Here is a 22418-nt window from a genome sequence, read left to right as displayed (position 1 = left end):
TAAAAGGCCAACAAGGCACAAAACTAATAGACTTTAAACACAAAAACTGAACAAAACAAGAAACACGATCTAGAGCACGGGTCAGGATAATCAAGAACACAGAGACAGACATCCAGAGACATAAGACAGATGTGAACGATCAGGGAAGTGCAGTGCAAGGGAAGGGAAACAGCGCTCTCAGGTGGCTGAGGGAAACCCCACAGCCCAGATCATGACAGCTTCATGATGTTTTTAAGGGGTCATCGGATGCAGTAGTTTGTGTACACAACCACCCTACAATGATAAAAATCCACCCGGTGGTATTTTTTTAATCTTTAAAAGTAATATCTCCTTTTTAAAATCAGGTCATTCTCAGCTTCTTGTCGTTGTGACGGCACACAGTTGATTGACATGAGCGTCTTACCTTAGACCCGCCCTCACCGAGCTGAAGCAGTCTGAATACGATCGCCATCCTGTCGACTCAGGTGCAGAGGAAGACTCTAATTGAGCGATTGAGGTGTTCTGTTGTTGGATGTAATAATGAACATAGCAGTAGTCATTTACTCCCGACATCTGAGCCGCTGAAGACGCAGAGGATAAACGTTACTTTCGGTTTTAAAAGGAAAGCGCTGATCCCGATCTACCTATGCGTCTATGTTCATGTTCTTGTTCACCCACAGCAGAAGTGAGTATAAGGGTTTATGCATCTTTGCAAATTACCTTTCTTAATAATGTGCTTGTTGGCAAGTTTCACCGATAAACGCAGCTAAATGCGGCAAAACGCGACTAAATGTGGCTAAAGTAAACATTACAGCTCGTAATCCCACATCAGAGCTGACTAATCATTAGTCGACAAAAAGAGGCTTGGTCGACCAAAATTTGATTAGTTGCAGAAAAAAAAATTCCGTAGGAAGTGGCGAAGTCACACCGTGACGGACAGATTGTTAACGGCTGGTCAATGTGGTAATATAGTACATTGGGTAGGACATCCAAACGCTCACCTATCATTCATCGACATCAAATATGGCTGGCTTATCATCTAAAATATGTAAGTAGTAGCAACTTTCATGGCCGCTTAATATATGTTAACCAAAAATTTGTGCTATTCAAGAGTCTGTGTGGACTGTGGAAGCTTAATAGTAGCGTGCTCACTGCATGACAGATGGAGGCACCGGTGCGGTCACTTGCTCTTACAATACTGTCATTTTTGGTCATAAAATAAAAGTAATACATCTTTCGATCCTGTAAAGACTCTGTTTAATTGTGTGCACTCAGAATAACAACGAAACGTTGCGCTTTTGTACAATAATGAAAGCAAACAGGATGTGCTTTCAGCTGTCTGTTAACTTGAGCACGAAACTTCGAAACTGTGTGTTTATAGACACAAAACTGTATCTATAGAGAGTGAAATGTCTTTTACTTTCAAATGAACCAATTTAAATGGAAAACAAATATTCTCAGATTATGTAATCCATATGAAACATGAATACAGGCGCATCCACTACTGCGGATATAATGAATTAGTGTTACAGACTTCATCTCTTAAGCCGAAAACAAAGAAAGCACTAGTTTATCAACAAGTTATTACAATGTTAATGCTGTTTTTCCCTGACACATTCATGATTATTAAATCTGCCGGTGCGCTGTGGAAAGCTTATTTTTGCATCCACTTAAGTGCTTATTAGGCTATGTAAGCAATTAAAGGCTCATTATTATGGCTTATATGATTTACTAATAAACGTGCGACTAATAGTTGACTAATGCTTAAAATTAATGACTACTAGTCAACCAGAAAAATCTTTAGTTGAGGGCAGCCCTAGTATGAACAAAAGCAAACGTGATGTAAAAACACAATCGGAAGCATGCCATTTTAGCTTGTTTTTCAATCTCATCTTTCAGCTCTTTCATCGTGACTGTTTTTCACAGAATTTGTACTCAAGGATTCTGCATCTTAAGTCCAATTCCGTGCCGACTGAGCTACCGAGCAAGCTTGTTACATTCAGAAAGCGAAACAGAGCTCTAATTATAACTGCGTATGAAAATGATTACGTATTTTGCGTCTTGCAAAAAAGTTCCCACAGGTACGTTTTTATCATGAGATCAAGTAGGGGATTACAGATGTGTTAGTTCTGACATTATGTGATAAACTTTGTTGAAATGTTACATGATTTTTATTTCCTTTTAGGTTTTGGCGGAGGAAAGTACGTTTCGTTTGAGGAGCGGCAATGGCACCAGCCATGCTTCACCTGCTCTCGATGCTCCGTGTCGCTGGTGGGCGCAGGTTTCTTCCCTGAGCAAGATGAGATCCTCTGTCGCAACTGCAACAGCAACTTATAGAACGCAACCCCTATCCACACACCTTACCTTTCCATATACACGCATACATATACATGCACACGTCTATTTTACACTGCTGTGCCTTAAGAACTTCACATCTCAACTTACACCAATGCTGACACTGCCAGCAAACCAGCAATCTGTCACCACACACAACGGTCTGAGCTTTACCAGAATACTCAAAGAATAGGCTTGCTGGTTCACGACTGGATAAACGAGACTTTTAAAAAGATGCACCAAAGATTGCTGTTGAGATGTGAATGCCACGCAATGCTGAGTTCCAACTACAGTCTATCCAGAATCAACACTCTAGGTCTCTATGCACAGATAAAAATATCCCATCTGCCTACTAGTTATTCCCATCTTTATTTTTCCTGGCCAGCCAGAACTGTCATTAAACTGGTAATGGTCATTAATGGGTGGATGTAGTCTGTGTTTGCAGCCTGTGAAAGAACTCAAACAGATTCCTTCAGAAACACTCAAAGGTCAAAGGTTTGGCATTCTGGTAAAGTGACCGAACGCCCATTTAGAATTGTTCCAAACATTCTGTGCCAAGCGTAAAGTGTACATGAATGAAAGCACAACTGATTTTGAGTTTTGGGTACAATGAAAAGCTAAACATCTAAGCATTCACACACACCATATGTGTCAGGTAAATATGTGTGACTGCTGTAGTTAGTGAGCACTTTTTTCTAAAAACTTTACTAAAACCTTAGCAGAACTTCAGCATCAAACAACATTTGATCCATTGCACATGCATTCAATTCAGTGGAAGTCTTTCAAAATGCATAGCAATGTCAGACAAAATAACAGCTGAAATGTTTCTGCTGTCCAGAGATGTGTGGGGAAAATGAAGTTTGCAATGCATTTTGTACACAGGTGGAAGACAGACTTGCATTTGCACTACTATAGCTTGAATTATCTATAAAAGCACAGAAACGTCGAGATACAGCACGCATTACACTGTATATACACAAACTACATATTACTTCACGTTCACTTCCTGTTTGATAATTCGTTATGACCTCTGCAGTCGTAATTTCTTAAATCTTTGTAAACATGTCTCCTCTGTGTTAAGAGTGAGTGAATGAAATGAAATGAAATGTCAAAAATGATAGTATGCATGTTGTCAGACTTTGTCAAATTGAGACATTAAGTATTGTTATTTTATTGATGCCAATTTTACTAGTTTCCACCTTCTGAGTATTTCTAAATGTATAAGTATATATTCACTTTGAGCTTTAATGCAGGAGAGAAAGAGCTGGCAAATGTGCATTTCTTAATTAAGTGATTCAAGCTTTGTAAGTTTGAGGTGTTCAAAAACATTTCATTTTTTAAAAATTGGAAAAAAAAAGTTTATTGATTGATAAATATTTTATAAATTAAACCAATTGTAATGTCATTTTTGTCAGAGACTACATCGTGCAAAAGCTTACTAGTATCCTCAACGGTCTTCGATCTCATTCAGGATTACCTCGTGCCTCTAGATGAGTGTGTTTATGTGCAAACGTGCTGAGTGTGCCATTTCTTCGCCTTGACGAGGCATAAGAAGTTAAAACAAACACGTGGCCAAATCCGCTCGCTCTCAACACTGGTGAAGGTCTTCCTCCCCTTCTCTTTTTCAGCATTTTCACCAAAGAAGGAAATGGAAAAGGAGAACGGGAGATGGTGGTGGGGGAGGGAGGCCTTCTGGTGGACGTTGCGAGAGCATGTGGGAGAGAACAGCCGAAAACGAAAATGAGAGGACGACAGAGGAGAGAGGGAGGGAAGATTGAAGCTTTTGGAGCTGGTCCATGGCACTTCCACTGGGGTTCAGTTACATACACACAGTCAAGAGGTTTATGGGAAAAAAGAGAGGGCCAGTGAGGCAATGGAGGAGGGTTAGAAGGATCACATGGGTGGTGGGTGAATCATTACCAGGGAAGGCCTGTGGGAAAACCGGACACTGTGAAGTTGAAGTAATTCAAGGCTTCACTTGCTTAAGTGGCTCCTGTATTAAATAGATCATCAAGTTATGAGGCCACTTAACCTGATATAGTCACTCAGATGAGTGATCAAACCTCTTCTATTATCCAGTTGAGTAGAACTTTTGTCTGGCATTATAATGTCTGTATTAAATAAGCAAAGACAATAAAGACACAACAAATGGATTTCACTCTTACAGTATAAGAGTAGATCAGCAAGTTTTGTGGGGCAAGACCAGCAGGTTAATGTTATGCTGGTTTACATGACATTGTTAGCCCCTGCTGGTAGATGTGGGTACTACAGTACAACCATCCAAAAACTGACATTTCATTATTGTACAGTAGATTTTTTATAGTTTACAAAAATGAGAGGACCAAGAACAGGTCCCTGGGGAACACCTCTTGTAAAAAAAGAGCTAGAGGGATTGTGTTCTTGAAAAAAACCTAAGAAAACTGTGTCAGCGATGCCAATTGCTCAAGTATAATACTGTAGACAGTATCACATGCAAAGCCGTTCATGCTTGACTGTTCAAATTGAGACGACAATAAGGAGGAGGTCATTAACAGCCTGTGGGGAACTGTCTCAGTGCGATGTTGTGGATAAAATCCTGACTGGAAAGGCTTATTTGAAACTGAAGGTTGACAGGAAACAACCTCTTTCCAACATTATCTTCAAAAGGGAGATGTACATGTGTAATTATTTAAATCTGCAGGAACCAGACAACATTCTTTTAGGATTGGGGTGGCCACACCAGTATTGTAATAGCTCCCAAAAAATGGGAGGATAGATAGAGAATGAGTGAGGGATGTTGTTCTCTAGATAATGTACTAGATTAAATGAGGTTTAGCAATAGAGGAAAAACTAAGAGTGAAACTGAAAGTACATTAGTGCATACACTACCAGTCAAAAGTTTTTGAAGCACTAATATTGTGAAATATTTTTATAATTTTAAATATTTGCTTTCTATTTGAATACATTTTAAAATTTCATTTATTCTTGTGATCAAAGCTATATTTTCAGCATCATTACTCAAGTCTTCAGTGTCACACGATGCTTCAGAAATCACACTAATATGATGATTTGAGGTTCAAAAAAATTTTTTTCTTCTGAACTTTCTATTCATCAAAGAAACCTGGAAAATTCTAGCTGTTTTCAGCATAATAATGTTTTTTGAGCAGCAAATTAGAATATTATTTGATTTCTGAAGGATCATGTGAAGTGGAGTAATGATGAAAAAAAAATCACATAAATTACATTTTAAAATATTTTAAAATATAAAAACAGCTATTTTAAATATTTGAGGTTCAAAAAAAAAAATTTCTTCTGAACTTTCTATTCATCAAAGAAACCTGGAAAATTCTAGCTGTTTTCAGCATAATAATGTTTTTTGAGCAGCAAATTAGAATATTATTTGATTTCTGAAGGATCATGTGAAGTGGAGTAATGATAAAAAAAAAAAAAAATCACATAAATTACATTTTAAAATATTTTAAAATATAAAAACAGCTATTTTAAATATTTGAGGTTCAAAAAAAAAAATTTCTTCTGAACTTTCTATTCATCAAAGAAACCTGGAAAATTCTAGCTGTTTTCAGCATAATAATGTTTTTTGAGCAGCAAATTAGAATATTATTTGATTTCTGAAGGATCATGTGAAGTGGAGTAATGATGCAAAAAAAAAAAAATTACATTTTAAAATATTTTAAAATAGAAACACAGCTATTTAAAATAGTAAAAATGTACTTTGAATTAAGTAAATGCAAGCTTGGTGAGCAGAACATTAAACATTTTTTTTTTTTTTTTGACTGGTAGTGCAAACTTTCAGAAAGAAAATACAGAAAAGTAATAGTATTAAATGTTGGGTGTTATAGATTCAAAGATCACTAGTAATATTCCCTTTGTCGTTTCATTGGATAAACTTTTTTCTAGCAAAACTATTAAGATCTGCAAGGTAATTTGATTAATCTTTGAGCTAGTTAGTAATTAAAAAGCCTATGGAGAAAATGAATTGAAAACAATACTTCTGGGACTTAAACCACCAAGCAGTTGGTGGTCATTGTTGTGCTCTATTGCTAGTTGCTATTGACAGCTGAAAATATGTTGTTGGGTTGTTCTACATTACAGTGCTTGATGAAAATTACTCTTATGAACTAGTTATTTTTAATGAGTCAGTCAAAGGGATTTACTGAACTTGCTGAGAGTTAGCGGTCAGTGAATCATTTAGTGATTATACATTTTTTGGATATGTCCAATATGCCCTACACACACACACACACACACACACACACACACACACACACACACACACAACACTGTACAGCTAACTTTTTGAGGACATTTATTGATTCAATCAAAGACTATAGAATACCCAAGACATGTCACTCATATAGTTTTGAATGGGGAAAAATGCAACGCTGCGAAGCCCCGCCTTCTTAGTGAAAGAACCAATCGTTGATTAGTAAAGTCAGCGCATCACTGCAGCTGCCGTTAGAAGTTCCGGATGCTATAGAAACAATCGGCGCTAAGACGTGCGCTCAGTACTGCGCATGCGCGCTGGCTCATTTAGCGGGAAAAATAAGCGTTTTTTACCTGTTTTTTTAACGCTATTTAAAGCACAAGGGACCATATTTATAAGGCAGATCTTGTTGGATTTCGTTGGAGATTTAAAATATGAAATTTAATCGTAATCTTGGTGAACAGTTTTGGAGAATTTGATGTTTCCCCATTCAAAGAGATAAGAGCTGAACTTGCATGCCCGAGAGGCGTTTCAAAGATGTGACATGACTTGTCTTAAAGGGACTTTGATTCAATGCAATCTCTACAGTAGCTCCTTACGCTAACCCTACCCATCAGAACTAAGAGCTTCACCCAAACCCTTACCCTAAACCTAAGCTTTACCCAATTACAGTGAGGAAAATAATTATTTATCCCCTGCTGATTTTGCATGTTTGCCCACTGCTAAATAATTATGATCAGTCTATAATTGTAATGATAGGTCTATTTTGACAGTGAGAGACAGAATAAAACAAAAAACATTTCGCATTTTATAAAAACTTATAAATTGATTTGCATTTTAATGACTGAAATAAGTATTTGACCCCTTTGCAAAACATGACTTAGTACTTGGTGGCAAAACCCTTTTTGGCAATCACCGAGGTCAGATGTTTCCTGTAGTTGGCCACCAGGTTTGCACACATCTCAGGAGGGATTTTGTCCCACTTCTTTTTGCAGATCCTATCCAAGTCATTAAGGTTTTGAGGCTGATGTTTGGAAACTCGAACCTTCAGCTCTCTCCCTCTTCTAAGGGATTAAGGTCTGGAGACTGACTAGGCCACTCCAGGACCTTAATGTGCTTCATCTTGAGCCACTCCTTTGTTACCTTGGCCATGTGTTTTGGGTCATTGTCATACTGGAATACCCATCCACGACCCATTTTCAATGAGGAAGGAGGTTCTCACTCAAGATTTGACGGTACATGACCATGTCCATCAACCTTTTGATGCAGTGCAGTTCTCCTGTCCCCTTAGGAGAAAAACATCCCCAAAGCATAATGTTTCCACCTCCATGTTTGACGATGGGGATGGTGTTCTTGGGGCCATAGGCAGCATTCCTCCTTATCCAAACATGGCAAGTTGAGTTGATGCCAAAGAGATTGATTTGGGTCTCATCTGACCAGTTCTCCTCGGAATCATTCAGATGTTCATTGGCAAACTTCAGACGGCCCTGTACATGTGCTTTCTTGAGCAGGGGGACCTTGCGGGCGCTGCAGGATATCAGTCCTTCATATGGTCCCAGCTGCCTTAAGATCATTGACAAGATCCTCCCGTGTAGTTCCCGTGTAATTGCACCAACTGTTGTCTACAATCTTGTCCCTGACATCCTTGAACAGCTCTTTGGTCTTGGCCATGGTGGAGAGTTTGGAATCTGATTGATTGATTGCTTGCTTCTGTGGACGGGTGTCTTTTATACAGGTTACAAACTGAAATTAGGAGCACTCCCTTTAAGAGAGTGCTCCTAATCTCAGCTTCTTACCTGTATAAAAGACACATGAGAGCCAGAAATCTTACTGATTGACAGGGGATCAAATACTTATTTCACTTATTAAAGGGGTCTCAAAAAGTGAGGACCGGCCAAAATGTCCTCACTTTACTCTCTTTGTCCCCACTCTGATGACATTTTGTGTATACCTTTGGAACTTAAAAGTATATATTTGTAAGTAAAACGAAAGTTTTGGTGTTAGTATCCAAAACCAGAGTGACCATAAAAGTAGAAATTACAAAAATAAGAACATCTGATTTTATTTTAAGTTAATTTCCTTTAAACAAGACATCACTGATGTTTGGAAGCTGTAAACGTTCATTTTAAACTAAAATAATATCACTGATGTAATTTGTGCAAACAGAATTAAGCTGCATTCCTTGGATTCTACTTCAATTCTTATTTATCCAGCTCATGCCCAGAGAATCAGGAGAGAAGTCCAGCCATGAGAAAGTGTGTGATGTCATCTCACTTTATCCTCAAGTGACATCTGAAAGCCTTGTATATTAAGTGCTGAAATGCCCATAACTATTAGCCTGTCCAGTGAAGCCAAATGCTCTCTGAAAATACTAGATGATTTATTGTACACACTGCTAGTTCCCATGATGACACTAAGTGGAGAGTAATGAAGCACTGTGGGAAACAATAGCTTGTTTTGTGCGTACTTTTATTTGGTTTTATGCGTCTCGATAAAGCCATTTGTGATTGTGGTTCTTCTAATCCTTAAGTCTCCTGACACATTTTTAACAGAGAAGCTTGACAGGAAATGCAATACTGCTTCATGTGTCTGTTTGTTATTATCAAGACTCATTTTCTTACACATGCCAGACAGTGATTATTTAACCAGTAAAGACATCACGCTAAATTCGGCTATAAAACTAGTGGGGGGCTAATGGAACTTAAATGCTCATTAAAACCGGGACTCCAGCTCAACAGAAAGTTGCTCTATAAAGCACAGATCAGGCTGTTTAGCAGATAGCATCCACATTACACGCTAGCACGTAGGTCACACCGCATGACAAACACTTGACCACAATTTAAACATTATTGTTAGCCGTGTCAAATGCTTAATTCTTCTTTTGAAAGCCAAATTGAACAACAAAGTTTGAAGTCAGCATGTTGTTAAAATTAATTTCCAAGAAGTGCATTTAATCTTGTTTACCTGAGAGGTCTTTAAGAAATCTGTGGATGACCTGAGAAATCAAGGTCCTATTTGCAGGTAAAGCAGTCAATTTGTTCTTCTCGTTGAATTCGGGCAAACACAAGTGAAACCTAAAAACAGTACATAAGATGGTTAAACAAGGTCAACATCCTAAGAAATCTGGGTGCTGAGGAGATTTACAGTCAGTGAGAGTCTTTATGACTCACATCCATTACACATTTCAGCACAATTCCTCCATGTGGCTCAACAATGAGGAAAAGAAACGTAACTGTTACGGTCATAAATGATGTCAGAGCTGATATCGTATCACTCACAAAACAGCTGCACTTTACAGTGTGACAGATTCCCATAGGTAGACGTCTAGACAAGTTTTCAGAATTAGTCAGCTTGGTTGGTTACACTGTGTGTGTGGTTCAAAACAACCTTTTAAAAGTCAATTACTGGACTGTTTTCTGATATCATTTAAGGTCAAGATGACAAAGCATGGCACGCGGTTACAGCTGACAAGAACACTTGCTGATTTTACAAGTCACTGACTGGTGAGACAATTCCTGGCACTAGTACGGTCACAGCTGTTTGATTTTAAGAAGCTGGGGAAGAAAGAACACTTACAAAAAAGTAGTACTAAAATGAAATGCATGTATTTCCTATTTCTGACAGTAGATGGTAATGTAAGCTTTCCTTAAAATGTTTAAAAAGGTTTACAGATTCTTTCAAGTTGAACGCTATTGGATTAATATTGTGGGATAATTTTTGGTCTAATGTTTATAAATGCCAGGTCAACATTTTTACTAGCTACTGCCGTCCTCAACATGAAGCTAGAAACTCACTTCCATAATGAAAATTTCCTGATAATTAACTAACCCCCATGTCATTCAAGATGTTTATGTCTGTCTTTCTTCAGTCAAAAAGAAATGAAGGTTTTTGAGGAAAACATCCCAGGTTTTTTCTCCATATTGTGTACTTCAGCAGTGGGCAATGGGATAACGGTCCAATTGCAGTTTCAGTGCAGCATTAAAGAGCTCTACGTGATCCCAGAGGAGGAATAAGGGTCTTATCTAGCGAAGCAATCTATCATTTTCTAAGAAAAATTCATACTATATACTTTTCAAGCACAAATGCTCGTCTTGCACTAGATGATGATGATAATGAGAACAGATCTCTGTGTGGAGCACTGGCTGTTGTCAGACTCCTTGTGCAAACAAAAGTCTCGCTGGATTATAACAATTAATGGCAAAACGAATGTTTGGAAATGTAAACTGATATTTGCCACTGGCACAACACCAGCAAAAGATAGTAATAACTGACTTTTTATTTTTTAGCTGGTGAAAATACTAGTGTTAGGCTTTTTAAAAGCTGTTTTTTTTAAGTAGCTGGTTTTAGGCAGGGAGACATGAACTAAAACATTTGCATCCCTCACAGCCTGTTTTTAGTACTGTCAAAAAACAATAGCAGAGAGTGTTTTAATTCTGACTACTTGATCATAAATCAATGGCAAACGTAAGTCTCAACACAATAAGTCTCAACACATCATCTGCATTAAGTCATTTCAGTCTGTTTACAAACACAGAGGATGTGATCCTTCCCATCTAGAAGCTGTAAAATTTCACATAGAGAGAGTAGAATTCACTACTGGGTTGATTCTTTACTTCTCATTCATGTATATAAACATCATATCCAGACAGTTGAGATTTCTAGTGAATAGGCAACACCGCAATTTAGAGGTTGGTGTGTTTAAACTAGCGAGAGAAATGGAGCGAGAAGAGGAGGAGGAAAATGAATTGTGAAAGGGAAAAAAGGGATGACCTTTCACTGTTGCCGCTGTGAAACGTGGCACTAGGCATGTGCAGCGGAGGAGCCGTGTAAAACCAGGCAGTGCATTCCAAGGGTTTACTCATAATCCCAGAGGAGCTCTCCAACGATCTCCGTCAGCGTTCGGTTTAGCGCGGGTGTCCACTTGACGCGGTGCTCGGTGTTGCTTTAGCCACAGACATGTCTGCGCAGTCAACACTTGGAGACACAGACGCTTGTATATGCAAATTAAGCAGAGACTCGCAACATAAAATACTGGAGAAAGACAATTTTGGTTGCAATATATTCCTGAAGGAAATTGAAACTGGTCACACAAGATGTTTCTCCATCAGTATTAATCCAGTTCAAAAGTACAGTCAATGCATTTTAGATTTCTGTCAGGGACAACATCACTGAGGTCTGTTTCGGCAAACAGAGCCAGATGTATTTTCGCTGTAGACATTTTTCACAAACCTCATCACTCTCGATTGCTGTCATCACAACAGGCCGAAATGAGAGATGAGAGAATTTGTAGCTCAATGGCAGAACACAAAGTCATCTGTCTAAGTCTTTAAGTGACACCCTCAGGCTCGATGTTTAATGGTAAAGGTCTGGAAGCTGCGTCTGTGGTTTGGCTTGCCCCAAAATATATTCTTCCTCCCCTTCTCTGTGTCTTTATCTTTCTCTCTCGCTCTGAGGTCAAGACATTTCTTTCCTGTGGATGGACTGCGATGGTTGGAGCGGTTATCCAACACTCCATTCTTCAAGCAGCCAGTTCTGTGGCTGAAAAAGGGCTGCGTTGTCTAAATATAACAATGTGTCAGGCTTACAGCAAGACAACAGAGCGTCAGCCATTACATTTGAGTTGGTATATGACCAAAACTCCACAACTTGGCAGTGCACCATGCACTTGGATGTGCATATGGAACTGCATTTTGTCAAGCTGCAGTGGTTGAAACTAAACATTTATTTGCATTATCAGCCATTTTTTCTATGTGATATTTAAATAGGGATGGATGCACAGATATTAAAATTATGGCCGATGTCTATAAACTGCTAATGTATTTTCATGGCAGATAAACAATATATTGCTAATATTAAAATTCTGTTCTATGTAAATACATTTTTAACTAAATGAAAATCAACTGATTTAAATGATAAAAGTAAATTCAGACGTCAACGTTAAAACTTAAACATTTTTGTTCTTCTCCTTGATTTGTTATAACTTTAGTCAGTCTGTAGTACTCCAAATGTTTTTCACAGGCCGACCGATTATACAGCCCAAAACATGACAATAATTGATCATTTTCAGCAGCAATAATCAGCAAAATATGCAAGTTTTGTTCAGTGCTGCCAATTTGATGACGCCACGTGACAACACTCTATAGCTGATTTGGTGCACAAGAAACATTTCTATTGATACACTACTACTGAAAAGTTTGGGTTAAGTACACTACAAATTTAATAGAAAAAGATATTATTCATCCAAATCAGGAATTCATAAAATTATTGTTAAAAGTGATTATCTAATTTGGAAGACTAGAAAAAAAAAGTTCTAAACATCACTGATAGCACACGTACATATCAGATGTCAAATAGATGTCAATTAGATGTCTTTAAGATGTTTATGGTTTAAAATGTATGTAAAACTGACATCTTGCAGACGTCTGCCAGACATTTGTGCACAGCAGATGCTTTCCAGATCAAGAGATCTTTAATAGACATCTTGCAGATTTACCTGTGCTATCTGGGATAGCATTTTAACCTAAACAACAACAAAAATAAAAGCTAAGGCACACAAATGTGTCCTTGTGTAAGATCGAAAAGCAAATGTGAAGCAGATGAGGTGAAGGAGACAATCACAGTACAAACACTCAATTAATGCTCTCAAATTACTCCTAGACTAAGGAATTCAGTCAGAGGTTAAAAACAAGGGGTCTGTAATACCTGGCAATAGCTAGCCTCTCTATTAGCTTTCCTATTTATCTTGTGCAAGAAGTACGCTATTTGATTACCATCTTTGCTTAGTTCTGAATGTTCCAACTAATAATCTGAGCCATAAAGCCAGGTGACTTAGGTGTCATGTTGACACTGATTGGCTGTTCCAAAACAGAAGATACACGGTCTCAAACATTTCAACAGCAACTATTCTAAGATAGGAAAACATTTCTTTAAGTTGTTAAATTCTATAGTGTTTTCATGACATGTCATCAATCATTGAAAGTAAATAATGCCACTGAAATGAATGAAACGTGAGTATTTTGCTGATTATTCATGCTGAAAATAGTCGACTATTGTCATGTTTTGGGCTGTACTAATCGGTCAGACCAGGCAAAACATTGGTGGATTATACACTGTCAAAAGTTACAACAAATCAAAGAGAAGAGTGCCAAAAGGTTAGCCAAACTGAACCAGGGTTTCCAGGGCTAGAATCTTGACAACATTTGTGTTCGTCTTTATTAATAAATTAATATCTTTACTACCTATTAACTTTAATTCGTCAAAATATTGTGCCCTTTACTGATTACTAAGTCCTTTAGCAGCTTCCACACATTGTATTGCCATGTTTTAGACTGCTTAAATTAGACAGCAGAACAATGTATTCAGTGAAATTCATGCTGCTGTTTACATCCGAGTATCCCTCATCAAGTAACTGACCAAATCGTGAAGTAAGTGCAAACCCTCTATTGAAGACACTACCCATGGTCAGTCAAAACAATTCCTTTCCAGGAATTACTACATTAAATTAAGCATAAGCATTCAAACGCGATGGTGCGGCTAAAATTGATTCAGCATGACAACCATGTGGCCCTGAGGTGTTTCACAATAGTAACACAATTTGATGTCTAAAAAATTTGATTTCTAACTTAAGTGGGGCAGCTTTCACACCTAACGATCAAAGTGAATTATTGAAATAATTCAATATAATTATTCTTAACATTACTCACACTTTATCGTGCCTCGTGAGTCCATTATAGCAAGCTTCCTGTTTTAGGCAGGACCAAACTGAAAGCAGCACGTTCATTATTATTTTTTTTTTCCATTCGTAGTATATGCTATGATAACAAAAATACTGCTGTTAGTATCGGCATTTGTGACAGTACAAAGTGAATTTCTTCTTCATCAGGACAAAACAAGTTTATTTTATATGATGCGCCGCCCTCTAATGGACAAAGAATAATTCACAGTCACTATAATACACCGAGTTATTTTAGATTTTTTAAATTTCATGTCCTTTTTTTTTTTTACCTGTTTATTTCCCTTGTTTTATTATTTTAACAATTTGAGTAATTTAACCTATATAAATGCAGTAGAATGTGATAAAAGCCTATATATATTGTTTATCCTGTACTATATGTACAAATGTTAAGGGCAGTCAGTCAAAGGTCTTCAATTATGTCACAATACAACACATAAAGAACACATTGACACAGTTTTGATATTTGATCAGTGAAGGTCACTGATCAAATATCAAAACTGTGTCAATTAAACAGACTCAAACAACAGCAGATAAACTAAGACAAACAACAGCATCCCTCAAGTTTTGAACAATTAGATACACTTCATATTAACAAAATAATTACACATCTTAGCATAAACTAACTTATTTTTTTAGCATTTATAGCATTATATAATGTATTAACGTTATTATAAAATGTTATCAGTGTAACTTCTACAAAGAAGACTTAATTAGGCCTACCTAACATGTATAACTGTGTGTTGTTTATGAATGACTTTGGCATACTTTGAGCCAATGCTTAACTTTAATTCTTAATTATTAAAAAAATATAATGATTTAATTGTTAATAATTATAATAGCAAAGGAAAAAAATTGCAGAATGATATTTGAACAACTATTAATTTCCTTGGTATCCCACAGGCAAAAGAAAAAAGAAGTAGAATAAAACAGCTAAACGTGAAGTATAAAAACATAATTCAACCAGGTAAAGCTGTAAGCATAAAGGCTTCATGGGTGTCGACTACATGACTTTACAAATATTTTACGTATGAAAATATGTCATATAAAATATAAAAATATAATTCTGGGTCTATTTCAATTTGCAGCAGCTTTTTCAATGTAGTCTAATGGGTTTTTTTTTCACATAATTAAATGTGCTCTAATCCAAACTGTTGCATTTCTTAATTAGAGTAATGAAATTTGACTCCTCACAAAATAATGAAGAAGAGGAGAAGAGGTATTTGGAAGAATATTAAAATCCAACAAAAAAAGAATAAACGTTGCATTTGTGCATTTATATGAAATAAAGATGACCAAGTAAATTTAACAGCTGTGGTGGTGGTTAAGCCATATATCTCAAACTACCTTTTCATCTGCCATCCTTCCATTCCATACAGTAATCAGCTTCATATTTGATGGGTTTGTCCTCAGGCAATGACACAAAAATGTGCATACAGCGGCTGTACTAATGTGCTCTGACTATCATTTAAAAATGGCACAGCTCAAATAATATGGGAATAAAAATAAAAATAATCCTATACTATATATATATGCAGTTTTTGTCACTTTGACAGTGTCTGCATGATGAAAATATGTGCAATATGTGCAATACACCTAAAAATGACCTTTTAACTAGTATTATTGTCTTCTTGTTTTCAATAAAAAAAAACAATCTTTAAAAAAGATTCTTAAATCAAGATGCATTTTTGAAATAAGAAAAATTACATAACATATTTATTTATTCTTTTAAGCTTATTTTTCTTATTTTGCATATTATCTGCCATCAGGGTAAGACAAATAATCTTGTTTCCATTTGCATTAAGATTATTTTTCATGTTTTAAGTAAAATGCACTTAATTTAGTTTCCAAAATACTCACTGAGAAAAGCATTTTTGCAGCGTGAATGAATCATTGAGATATCTAAACATTGCTCACGCTTTAAAAAGAGGAGACCGAAAGAAACTCAACTGGGTTTACTGAAGATAACCTGCTCCCGACCAGGTTAGGTTCACAGAGTAAGTTACCACAGTAACTGACTCTGAGTATGTTACCTCGCTTTCAGAAACAGGCTTGACTTAGCCTGCTTTCTCTGGTTTGACAAACCTCCCATTCTGAAACGGAAAACCCAGAGTTTCCCTTATTTCAGAGTTCTCACTTAACCTCCTTTCTGAAACAGGCCCATTAACTGTGGATATGTTCCAATAAGCTTAAAGGAATAGCTCACCCAAAATTATAAGACATTCGTTCATCTTCGGAACACAAATTAAGATATTTTTGATGAAATCCAAGAGACACTACATGACAGAAGGGTCCTTCCACATTCAAGGTCCAGAAAAGTACCAAGAACATCAACAAAATAGTCCATGTGACATCAGTTCAACCATAATTTTATGAAGTTCTGAGAATGCTTTTTGTGCACAAAAAAAAATTAATGTAAACAAACGTGGTGCTGTTGACGTAGAACACGCATGCGCCGCGCTTTGTTTAAGTGCAGATAAAAGCGTGAGTAGGCCTCGTGGTAGCGCTGAAGCAGCGGAGAAGAATTGTTGAATGCAGTCATTATTTTGTCTGTTTTCATGTACAGAACGTATTCTCGTAACTTCGTAAAGTTACGGTTGAACCACTGATGTCACAAGAAATAGTTTGTCGATGTTCTTGGTACCTTTCTAGACCTTGAATGTGGAAAGACCCTTGCTGTCTATGGAGGGTCAGAGAGTTCTCGGATTTTATCAAAAGTATCATAATTATGTTCTGCAGATGAATCAAAATGTCTTATGGGTTAGGAACGACATGATTAATTAAAGACAGAATTTTCATTTTTGAGTGACTACTTCTGAATAGCATGTCTATTTGTTTAGAAATCTTGTTAATCTTGTTAATAGCCTACTGGCAAAGGCACTGTTTTTATTATTTATTTTTGAGAATTCAGTCCTATAGCCAACAAAAACATCTTAATGTAATAAATAACCCGTAAAATTAAATGATAATGTCTTGTAGACAAGACCCATAGTGCTAGAATACAACAACCACTAGGTGGCAGCACTTTCCTACTGTTGTCAAAACGCAAGACACACACAATCTACGACCGGTACGGTGTCTTTTCATTCCTTTTAAAAATACCTTTATCTTCAATATAATGCTAAAAAGTAATGAGATGGAATTTCTTTACAACTGGAATAAACATTTTAGGCTACTACTTGCATAAGCGGCTTTCAAACATTTTAAACAATGAAAAGTATATTCTATGACTTAAACATTCTATGTCAAAAAAATAAATAAATACATTTAACTTGTTCATATTAGCTCTGACCTGTTAATGAGCCAACAATTGTACCTGGGCCATATCTTTTCCCTATAATATAAGAAGAGAATAATCATTTTACCAACAAAACCATGCCCGTGCAGTCTAGGCTTAAACGGCCCCAATAAAGTTGATTTAGAAAACCCGACAAGAGTAATGCTTCGGCTAACCCGAGCAAATAAGAAAGTGCCTAAACTGTGAATCAAACGCCGCTTTCCAGTGGTTGGAAGCAGATGTTTGTGGAGTTCCCAGGCAAGTCAGGCACAGTTCTTGGCTCCAGCGTTCTCATCCTGACACGCACAGGAGTTTTATACCCTGTCTGCACCTGCTGACCGAGGGCTGTTTCTGTTAGCGTGGATGCCCAGCATCTCAGAAATTCGCTCGCGTATTAATCACCAGCCAGTGATTATAAAGAAGGTTTCGCAGTTATGTTTTTACGCTTCCATTTGAAAAACATCGGATTGTGCTGTATTGATTCGGTTATGTATAGATTGCATGTTTGGGTCTCATAAAACCATTGGGGTTCCAGTGGGTCAGATATATCTTCTGCACTGGCACGACGCCTCGCTGGTAGACACCACAAACACGCTGCCAGCTTATAAATCCCACCACCCACACACTCCATCACGCTCTATTCCAGAGGCACCCCTTTAGAAACATCCCTTTTTGGCCCCCATTTTCCCTCGCCTCAGATCTCGATCCATACGAGAGAGGCTGTTGTGTTTCAGAGCAGGAGAGATGAAAACGTGGAGCGGTTTTCTCTATGGGGAATCCCTGAGTTCATGTGAGGAGAGCTGGATTCGGTTATAATTTGAAAGAACGTCAGAAATTGGGTAATTGGTTAAAACAGTGGGAGAGCACTGGATTATATGCGGAGAGTATATGACATGTGGGAGACTTGTGGCCTCATTTGCCCCGGTGGAGTCCGTGACCTGAGAGGGAGGACAGGGGGACATCTTGAGTTCTGTGACTAAGCAAAAATGCTCGGCACTCACGAGGGCGTATTTAGGATGGTTTTCATATAGGCTGTTGAAGTTTTTCATTGTACATTGCTACAGGCTCGTCAACGTACAGAGCCCCTAAAGGTGATGGGAAAAATTAGGCTATCCACTTCATTTTTCAGTAAGAGTGGGCGTGACCATTTATAAATTTAAAGGGGTCATATGATTCGTTCCTGGTTTTCCATTGTCTTTGGAGTATTACAAGCTGTTTGTGCATAGATAAGATCTGTAAAGTTGCAAAGCTTAAAGTCTCAAAACCAAAGAGATATTTTTGAGTTAAAGGGTGCAAGTCATCGGGTGCAAAACTAACTTTTACATGTTGTTTGAACATTAATGTGTGTACACAACCAGCCTACAATGATAAAAATCCACCAGTGGTATTCTTTTAATCTTTAAAAGTAATATCCCCTTTTTAAAATCAGCTCATTCTTAGCTTCTTGTTGTTGTGACGAAACACATTTGATTGACGTTAGCGTCTTACCGTAGACCCGCCCGCATCCGACCTGAAACAGTCCGAATGCAATCATTGTGTGACTCAGGTGCAGAGTCACACATGAGCGATTGAGGTGTTCTGTTGTTGGATGTAATAATGAACATAGCAGTAGTCATTTACTACTGACATCTGAGCCGCTGAAGACTTTTTAAATGGAAAGCGCCGATCCCGACCTACATATGTGTCTATCTTCGTGTGAATCATTTGTGATGCAGCTTCACCCACAGCAGAAGTGAGTATAACAGGGCTCGAAATTAACTTTTTTACTTGGTAGCACTGGTGCTCCCAACTTCAAAAAGTTAGGAGCACCAAAAAAAATTTAGGAGCACCCAATTTCTTTTTAATAGCCTAATGCACCGATCTTGATTCTTCATGGCCGATTCTGATTGCAAATGTTTTACAAGCAAATAGGGTGATTCTGAAAGCCTTTTTAATATATTTATTTTACGCCTTAAGCAAGCGACAAGAATGAATGAAAATATGAGTACATGAACAAGATGTTTATTTTCTCTATTATAGGAACAGCAATTTAAATTAGAGACAACCACTGCATTTTTAAACAATCTACAGTATAAAAATATACGATTAAAAAAAAATAAACGACACAGTTCTTTCTTAGTCGTGTAGACAATAAATGCAGCCATAATCAAAGTAGGCTACTCTTTCAATATTTAAAGTGCAAATAGAGACCGAATTTTTCAAGCATGATACAGTTATAGACAACTACACAACCTATTATAGCCCACATATTAATAACAGCCTAGATATTTTATGTAGCCTAATTTGCGCGCATTGGGGAGCCGCACTCTAAAGTGGGGTATTAAAATTGCTTTTGAATGCGCGTGCGCGTTTTACTTTTGGTTTCGTTTTTACGATCTCATGAAACTCTTGGCGACGCTGAGCGTGCATTCTGCAATACAAGACATTCATTTAACAAAACAATTTGAAAGTGGGAGGACACAAACGGGATTTTGTAAAGCGTGTCTGCAGTGGAAATTACACCCCTGCGTGAGTGCAACTCTGCCGCTGAGTTATCATTTGATGTGAATGTATGCCGCGTTGTACAGTATATTGAGACGGAGGCGCCAAAATGTACGCTGTAGCACGAAATATAGTATATTTCCTCAAAAGCAGGTTGTGAAGACCTTTTAATTGTCCACAATCAAAAACTGTCATATCACACACCCTTAATTGCAATGCAGTTTGTGCAAATCCGGAACAGAGGTTGTTTGAGTGAAAAAAAAAAACGGTCGGTTCGTAGTTCAGCAAAGAGCAGTGTCAGTGACAGGCGGTTATTGACGGCTAATATCTAAAATCTGCATTAAAGTTAAGAATGTAACGATGACGTTTAAATGGTTATGTAATGTTGGAGAGAACCTGACACTGTATCTGCTCACAGCAGTCTGTGCAGTAGTTAGGCTAGCGAATGTTTTGTAAAGAAATGAAATCAAGTCGCACCACAACAATTTCTCGCACTCGCACAAACGCTCCCAAATATAATTTGAGGTCGTGCAGATGAAAGTTTGGGAGCATATGCGACCAAAACGGTCGCAATTTCGAGCCCTGTACAGGGTTTTTTTATGCATCTTTGCAAATGGCCTTTCTTTATAATGTGCTTGTTGGCAAGTTTTGCCGATAAATGCGCCTAAATGCAGCTAAAGTAAACATAATCCCAGAGAGGGGCGGGGCGAGCAGAGCTCGGTGGCATTTAAAGGGGCCATGTCTTAAAATGAGCTGATTTTGACAAGGTAAAAGGGTGTTTTTTACACTACTATTGATCATTTTTAACCAAAGTATATTAGAGACTTTTCATTAAGATCCTAAAGAATCATATGAACTTGTGGAAAATGGGCAGTGTTTTTAACAGTGTAGAGTAGTGCTTGTTGTTTCTCATTCTACAATCGCAAATGCAAACATGGTGTTATGTTTATGTGAAGTGGTGCGACGCAGCACGTAAAAGACAGTAAGAGTCATTATAATCAGTACTTATGCCCCCACTGGAAGCAACAAATGCCTCGTTTAATAATGAGTTTTATTGTTTTTGTCGCATCGCGTCTAGAAACTGCATGTAAGGGGTGTAACATTTCTGTCACACGCTTGAGGTATTCGGCCAATCACAACGCACCGGATAGCTGGCCAATCAGAGAACACCTCGGTTTCCATCAATGTTGAGTTGTGTAAAAATCGAAGCGTTTCAGAAAGGCGGGGAAAAAAGAGGAGCAACATAATGTACAGTATGTGGAAAATAGTTTTTTGAACCTCAAACTGCATAAATACTTTGCATTACAACAAATACACAAAATAATACTCTTTTTAGCAACATTATATGACCCCTTTAATGTGTCTGGCTTCCGGTCTCAGCTGCTTCCAAAACTTGTGTGTTCCCACCAGGGAAATTTTTGCGTTCGCTCGTGGAGTGAGGGAAAAAAAAAAACTAATATTTATGTTATATTTAAATGCTTTTACTTTCCCTGTCCGATATATTTTGGGTTCACTCACAAAACGTCTGTGATAAAAAATAATTTGAGGGCGGAAAAACAATAGTTCAATACTTTTGCGAACGCACGCAAAGTTTCTTGAGGGAATGCAATGTATTGTGGGAGAAAATTATAGCGTACTTAAATGCATTCCCTGACTGATAAATTTTCTTTTAAAACTTCTGCGATACAAATAATCTGAGGAGGCAGGAGCAAACGCAAAATCTTTTGCATGAAAAAAGAAAAAAAAAAAAACATTTAAATTGTACCTGTCTAGTTCGATACTTTTGCGAGCACACGCAAAGTTTCTCAAAGAATGCAATAGATTTCACGATGCGTCATCAGCTTATAGTAGAGGCACTAAACATAAACAATGCCACCTAACCAAATGGAACTCGCAAAAATTACCTGATTATTGCTGCTGAAAATGGTCAGTTATTGTCATGTTTTGGACCGTACTAATCAGTCAGACCAGAAAAAAACATTTGGAATACATTAGACTGCCAACGGTTACAACAAATCAAGAAGAAGAGTGCAAAAAATCGTCTGAGGAACAAAAGACTTATGTGGTTGGCCAAACTGCTCGTACCACCTGTTAACTTTAGTTTGTCAAACTATTGCGCCCTTTCCTGCTTACAAGCTCCTTAAGTAGAAACTAAATCCGGGCTAACAGTGTATGATTTAGCAGTCTGCACACGTTTTTCCATAGTTTAGACAGCATAAATGAGCAGAACAGTGTATTCAGGGTTACATTAAATGTGCAATCCATGCTATTGTTTACATCTGAGTATCGCCAGTGTGGCCACACATCCAGGTAACTGACCAAACCGTGACGTAAGTTCAAACACTCTATACATTTAGGGAACGTAAAAAGTAAAATTATACTTTAATGCTTTTGCAATCTCTGCCCAAGAA

At 37.5% G+C, this 22418-nt stretch overlaps 1 protein-coding gene across 1 annotated transcript in view; it reads left to right on the top strand.

Annotated features, from left to right (window-relative positions):
* The window catches only part of fhl3a (four and a half LIM domains 3a), a 56565-nt gene extending 52862 nt beyond the window's left edge, over positions 1-3703 (top strand). The window contains exon 6 of the mRNA XM_073846674.1: positions 2165-3703. Coding sequence (XP_073702775.1) covers positions 2165-2316 — 152 coding nt within the window. The 3' untranslated portion in view covers positions 2317-3703. The remainder of the gene's footprint in view (positions 1-2164) is intronic.
* The last annotated feature ends 18715 nt before the right edge of the window (positions 3704-22418 follow it).

This window comes from Garra rufa, chromosome 9 (genome assembly GCF_049309525.1).
Source record: "Garra rufa chromosome 9, GarRuf1.0, whole genome shotgun sequence".
NCBI lineage: Eukaryota > Metazoa > Chordata > Actinopteri > Cypriniformes > Cyprinidae > Garra > Garra rufa.
Note: the sequence above shows the minus strand (reverse complement) of the source record. Positions and strands in the feature narration are given on the sequence as shown.